This window comes from Thermobia domestica, chromosome 4 (assembly GCF_964235325.1).
Source record: "Thermobia domestica chromosome 4, izTheDome1.hap1.1, whole genome shotgun sequence".
Lineage (NCBI taxonomy): Eukaryota > Metazoa > Arthropoda > Insecta > Zygentoma > Lepismatidae > Thermobia > Thermobia domestica.
The window spans coordinates 118,074,146-118,081,313 of NC_137457.1; the positions used below are offsets into that span (position 1 = coordinate 118,074,146).

General features: G+C 34.6%; 1 protein-coding gene across 1 annotated transcript; it reads right to left on the reverse strand.

Moving 5' to 3' along the window:
- Window positions 1–2,855: 2,855 nt before the first annotated feature.
- LOC145683349 (uncharacterized) lies at window positions 2,856–6,928 on the reverse strand. The gene is made up of 2 exons (XM_081754688.1): window positions 6,211–6,928; window positions 2,856–3,316 (listed from the first exon to the last, which is right to left on the reverse strand). Exons 1-2 carry the CDS (start codon window positions 6,662–6,664, stop codon window positions 3,294–3,296), a joined length of 477 nt encoding a protein of 158 aa, XP_081610814.1. The 5' UTR covers window positions 6,665–6,928; the 3' UTR covers window positions 2,856–3,293.
- Between the last annotated feature and the right edge of the window lie 240 nt (window positions 6,929–7,168).

The window sequence follows — 7,168 nt, forward strand, 5'->3', positions numbered from 1 at the left end:
AGAAGAGGTCTGTCTAAGTGGCAGTCCCCAACATGTCCGAGTAATTAACAAATCGTCTCAATCGTTTGTAAATTGTTTCTACAGATATGTGCAGGCGAAATTTTCGATCTGTACACAATTAGGAGCGCCACCAGAAAGAAACAAAGTGAGGGGTTTTCTAAATTGTACCCCACCATGATGAACAATTCAATCACAAATTGTCGCAATTTATTATACATCGTTTGTACAGAAATGTGCACGCGAAATTATAGTTTGTACACGATTGTGAGGTGCATCCAAAGAAATAGAAGTCTCTCTAAGTGGTAGCCCCGACAATGTCCAATTAGAGCACAAATTGCCGCAATCGTTTGTACACAGTTTGTACAGAAAAATGAAGGCAAAAATGTCATTTATATACAAACTGGGTGCCCCGCCAGAACGAAAACAAAGTGGGGCCTGTCTAAGTGGTTGCCCCACCATATCCAATTCAATCCCAAATCATCGCAATCGTTTGTACATCGTTTGTAGAGAAATGTGCAGGCGAAAATTTAGTTTTTATACAATCAGGAGCGCCGCCACCATGAAATCAAAGTGACTGCTATATGAATCGTAGCAGCTCCACAATGTCCAATTCAATCACAATTTGTCGAAATCGTGTGTACATCGTTTGTAAAGAAATGCACAGGCAAAATTTTTGTTTGTACACAAATAGTGGCACTACCAGAACGAAAACAAAATGGGGGCTGTCTAAACGGTTGCCCTCCACCATGTCAAATTCAATCACAAATTGTCGCAATTTTTGATGCATCACTTGTACATATATGTGTAGACAAAATTATTGTTTGTATACAATTCTGAGGTGCCGCCAAAACGAAAAAAAGGACCCTCTCTAAGTGGTAGTCAACATGAAATTACCGCAATCGTTTGTACACCGTTTGTACAGAAAAGTACTGTGAAATTTTCCTTTGTATACAAATTCGGCGATCCGCCAGAACGAAAACATTGTGGATGGTGTATAAATGATAGCTGCCATCATGCCCAATTAAACCAAAGATTGTCGAAATCGTTTGTACATGGTTTATACAGAAATGTGCATTTGGATAATTCGTTTGTACACAATTTCGCTTGAACAAAATTAAGGTCACCGCCAGAACGAAAAGAAAGTGGGGCTGTCTGAATGTTAACCGCTCCACCATCTCCAATTGAATCACAATTTTTCGCAATCGTTAGTACATGGTTTGTACAGAAATGTGCAGGCGAAATTTTCGTTTGTTCACAAATATGGGCGGCGCCAGAACGAAAAACAATGTGTGGTCTGTCTGAATGGTAGCCCATCCACCATGTCAAATTCAATCACAAATTGTCGCAATCGTTTGTACATAGTTTTTACAGAAACGTGCAGGCAAAATTTTTGTTTGAGCACAATAAGGAGCACCGCCAGAACGAAAACAAAGTGGGGGGCTCTTAGAACGATGGCCACCCATTATGTAAAGTTCAATCACAAATTTTCATAATCGTTTCTGCATCGTTTGTATAGAAATGTGCAAGTGAAATTTTCGTTTGTACAGAATTTGGGGGCGTCTGCAGAACGAAAAAATGAAGAGGGCTGTCGAAGTGGTATTCCCCAAACATGTCCGAGTCAACCACTAATCGTCGCAATCATTTGTACATTGTTTTTACAGATATATGCCGGCGTAATTTTCGATGTGTACACAATTAACAGCGCCGCCAGGACGAAACAAAGTGGGGGCTTTGTAAATTGTAGCCCCCTGTGATGACCAAATCAATCACAAATTGTCGCAATTTTTTATACTTCGTTTTGTAACGGATGAACGATACACATATAATCTTTAAATAGCCCTCACTACCCACAGTCCTGCGAGAACGGACGTCACCCCACTTCCCCCTTTAGAATACAAGAATTTTAAAAGGAGAGAGAAAGGAGAATTCCACTCCCCCACGGCTGAGAATAATGACGACGTGAAGAGTGAGGTTCAATACTGGAAAAGGCTTATACTGTATGCAAAATTATCACTATTAAGATAATCAGGAATTTGTCTACAACTACTTGAAAAATGTAAAAAAAAGTTTTCTAACAAAATGGAAAATTTTATTATAACAAATCCGAAACGTGTTATATAAATAGTAATATGGAAAACATTCAACAATTTTAACAAGTAATAATATCATTAATCGAAATCGCCGTTAGCAAGTAACATTTTTCCCAAAAGGATTTTTTTTTCCAAGTAACAAAATTTTCTGAAGTATTACTATAACCAATCGTAAATCCAAAATATAGAATTTAGAAACCTATATAAAAATATAATCAAAAATGTATGGAACTCGAAGTTACTGCAAAGTGGCTTTCTTTGGAATGAAAATGTGGGAGGAAATGATTTCTTAAATATGGGTCAAAATGTATGAATTACGAGCAATAGCTCAACTGTAATTCTATAAAATCCTTTCTTTTTTTCTTTCCTTTTTCAAAGCGGACCTAAGACATAAAACATTCATTTGAAGTCTCCACTAGCCTTAATATTTTCCGTAATTTCAATATATTAAACTTCCTGACCAGCGACTTTACTTTAGTTTTAACAAGGAAAAACAAGAATCAACATGTTTTAACTCAAGGCATAATCTGCCTACACAAAACCAGTAACATGAACTATTCAATTAACATTTTTTTTCCTTTCTTACTTTTCCTTTCGCAATATTTTTAGAAATATGTGCTTCCAAATATATTGAATAATTATAATGTTTCTAAAATAATAACCATAGTCTGGAATTGTTATAAATTTTAAAAGAAGTTAACTAAACTATACGATTATACGGAAAGAATATTAATTTAAAGACCCATTAATTCATTGAGAGGACCTATCACTCTTACCTCATTTTATACACTGCGAAGCGCTTCAGTCTTAAAGCCAGAACCTCGGCTGCAACGTGACGTCATCCCGATCGACGACTCACGCAATCTAACCGAAGGTTAAGCAGTGCTTCCAACTCCAAGAGAAATAACCGACTTAACAGTAAACTGGAGTTTCATCTCACAAAATTTTCCTTTTACAAAATTTCATTTTATTATGAAACTTGGGTGGGTTACATAATATCCGAGGGTCGGTCAAAAAAAATTCCTAACCATAACAAATCCCAAGTTGAATAATAAAATAATTTCAATACATTACCAAATCTTCCATAAATATTCAAATGCTAACGCCTTCTTTACAAACTTCTACAGTAATTTTTCCAATTCCTTACACAACATACACAAAGGATGATGATGAGGTATTTACAAAATGAAAAGGGTTGACCTCTCACTTTCTCGGACGAGGCATTCCTGCAGGAATAAAAAAAATATATACAACACACAAAATTTGTTCGAACAAACATCCTAAAATATATAAATATATATATAAGTACAATATTAATAATTTAGTTAACCTCAATTCTCACATCAAATCATCATTTTTTTTCTGTGTTACCTTATGGGTTAGATTGATTAACTTGACTTGGTGGAAAATATTTCTTACAAAAACGAACATGGCGTTTTATATGAACATATGGTCTTTCAATATTTTCTAGCCAAATTGTATTTGGTGTAGGTTTAGAAATAAGGCGGTATGGGCCTTCCCACTGAGGGGCGATTTTTGGATTGAAATGTTTCTCTGCTGAAATTTTCATGAACCTTTTAACCAATACTAAATCATCAATATTTAAATTAACAGGACTATGTTTTTGAGTATAAACTTTCGCACTATGTTTCCAAGCGCGTTCAATATTATTATTTATATTGACTAATTTTTGCTCTTTATCCTGGTCATCGTCTAAAAGATCTAAATCCATCAACCATTTAACATCTAATGGATGGTAAAATTTTTCGTCCCATATAAAGTTCACATGGACTAGTCCCAGTAGTTTCATTCATACTTATGTTAATAGTAAAAGCAATTTTAGATAGTAATTGGGCCCAATTCTGTTGAGACTTATCAACATAAATACGAATTAAATTTTTAACCGATCTCACCGTGCGTTCGGCTCTGTTCGATTGTGGGTTATATGGGGAGAATTTTACACTCTGTATACCATAGCTATACAAGAATTTCAAGAAGTAATCACTCACGAAATAAGAAGCGCCATCACTTAGGACTTTACCAGGAAAGCCGTATCGAAGAAATAATTCCTGTAACTTATTGCAGATGATTTTTGAGGTTAGTCGTCTTAAAGGTTCTAAAAAGACAAAGCGACTATAGGCGTCAGTGACAATTAAAATATATTCAAATCCAGAACTACTAGGCAATTTCCCCGCAATATCAATAAACCAAGTATAATTTGGGTGCATTACCTTTTTTGTAAAATATTGACCCATAGGTTTTCGATTGGAATCTTTACAGGTTTGGCACAAATGACAAGATTGTATAAAATTCTTAATGTCAGAATATAAAGTAGGCCAGGTATACTTTTCAGCGACCTTAGCAATGGTTTTTCGATATCCCATATGCCCACCATGAATTATTGGACAATGAGAATACTCAATAATCGACTGAATTAAAGAATTAGGTATTACAATTCTAAATCCATTATTCCATTTACCTTTTGTCTTTTTAAACAAGATCTTATTTCTTAATACATACGGAGGAACTTCTTCCTTTTGCTCTAACCTATTGATAATCTCTCTTAATTCAGGATCCTTCCTCTGGTGATCTGTAAGAGGCACATTAAACATAGGATTTTGCCAAAAATTAATGAAAGACAAGTTTACTGTTTTATTATGATCTTTTACGACTTCCATTGTATTATCGTCTTTTGTATAGAATTCTAGATGGTTTCCAACCCTTGAAAGGAAATCGGCTATACTATTTATTTTTGATCTTACATGGACTATACGAAATTTAAACCTCGAGATTTTCTCTAACATTGTTCCATATCTCCTTTGTCTTTTATGGTTATTAAGTAACCAAGTTAAACTCTTACTATCAGTATATACTACAAAGGGATTTGCCAAATAATATTCAAATTTTTCCAAAGATAAAGAAAGAGCCTTAAGTTCTAATTCGTATATATTTTTACTCCAATCAGATTGTGGAATTGCCCGACTAAACATTGATACAGGTCTAAGATTCCCTTCCGAATCATATTGGCTGAGAACCCCAGAAAAATGACGCAAAGAGCTATCACAATGTATTACGAAGTTGGAATTCATATCTGGGACTTTCAAAATGACCTGACAACAAAAGGCATCTTTTAATTTTTGTAGGGCTTCATCATGAACTTTAGTCCATTTAAAAGGCTTTTTTACAGATCTTAATTCTTGAAGGGGAGCAATTAACTCTGAATACCCATAAATAAATTTTGAATAGAACGAGAAAAATGAACATATTCTGTTCACTCCTTTTCTGTTCTTTGGTTTTGGTATCTCCTGGATAGCTTTAATTCTCTCAGGGTCTATTGACATGTTGCCATTTTCAAAACGAAACCCTAAATATTTAATACTAGTTTGAAATAGACAGGACTTCTTTTCTGATATAGTAATTCCCCAATTTCTTAGTCGAGATAATACCTCCTCTAATAGAGCTTTATGACTCTCAATATCTTTGCTAAATAAAATTATGTCATCAAAATATATCTCTAAATTCTTACCAATTAACCCTTCAAAGACTTTTGACATCAAATTACTTAAAACAAAAGGTGATAACACTAATCCCATTGGTACCGATTTATATCGATATATTTTATTTTTTGTCACAAAATTACTAATATTTCTACTCTCTTCAGACAGAGGAATTTGATGAAAACAGGATTTACAATCAAGTTTTGAAAAGATATTATTGTCCGAAATACTAGATATTACATTCTCCATGTTAGGAGAAGGATAGCTGTTTACCATCACCTTTTTGTTCACCTCTCCGTATGAAATTACAAGCCGCCTGCTTCCGTCTGAATTTGTTACTAGAAAGCAGGGTGATGTGTAGGGAGAATAATCTACTTCCTCTATAATATCGTCTTTTAAAAGCTGGGCAATAAAAGAATCTAATTCCTTTTGCTTATGCGTTGGAAGCTGATAAGGTTGCAATCGAATGGGAGTTTTATCGGCAAGTTCAATTTTGTAAGTGAAATTTTTTACTCTACCAATTTTGTTTCCAATAACATCAGAATATGAAGTTAACAAGTTATTAACATATTCCTGTAAATTAGAATCACATAGTAATAATTGATCAGGAACCGTATAATTACCTTGAGATTCCTCCGGTTTAGTCTCCGGTGGATGCAATATGGACTGATCAAAAACGAATTCCACTCCTGGGTCAAACGTGGTATTAACTCCGCTGTCTCTGGTTACTGATGTCGATGGAGTCAAAATCTGATGAGAATTACCAAAAGATCTAGGTTGAGGTGTAGCTTTCGGACAACCAAGGTCGCATGGCGGCTGCTTTCCACTCACCCCATTCCTAGAAGTATATGCAGAAGCGAGAGAAGTCTGGACACACAAAAGTTCATCAGCTCGGATCATAGGAACCACTAACTTCCGAGCTTTTATATTATATAAATTACAAGCAATGTCTATTATGGCGTTGTATTTTGTATGAAAGTCATTTCCAAGCAGAAGATCAAACTCATTAGAGTCCACAATGAAAAAAATTTCACTAAACTGATGTCTTCCAATTTTAAAATATAGTCTTACTCTCATATCCACTTTAACTTGTACATTTCCTAAGCCGATAGTCTGAACGTTCACCTTTTCTGCTTTTATTTTACATTTTTTTTTCTAAGTTCATCATAAAGATGTCGAGCCAAATAAGAGTTCGTACTCCCAGTATCAATTAAGCACTTAAAACGCATACCCGCAATATAAACAGAAATCGCCAATAGTTTTTTCAATTCACTATCATTCTGATTTACATCTGAGTTATTTTGAGTTAAGTACTGAGATTCTAAATTATGGTTATGAGAAAATTCCGCCTTATCAAGATTATTATAGTTAGATGGTAAAGAATACATAGCTGGAGAAACTAAAGTTTTATGTAAATTTCTTGGTTCACGAGATTGCAACATTACTTTCTGTTTTGTATTCTTCGCTCCGATAAAGGAAGATGATTTACGGGGTGGTACCAAGTCCCGTACGCTACTACCTTGATTACGTAATCGATAATAATCTTTCCTATATCTATGCAAGGCGTAATAGTGTTCTGCA

What these genes read in the sequence shown, in the direction of transcription:
- LOC145683349 (XM_081754688.1), bottom strand. Translation starts at nt 6,664, where the DNA reads ATGAGAGTAAGACTATATTTTAAAATTGGAAGACATCAGTTTAGTGAA. An exon ending in TAAACCGGAGGAATCTCAAG is followed by an intron (nt 3,317 to 6,210) that starts GTAATTATACGG and finishes TTATTCCTGCAG; the next exon opens with GAATGCCTCGTCCGAGAAAG.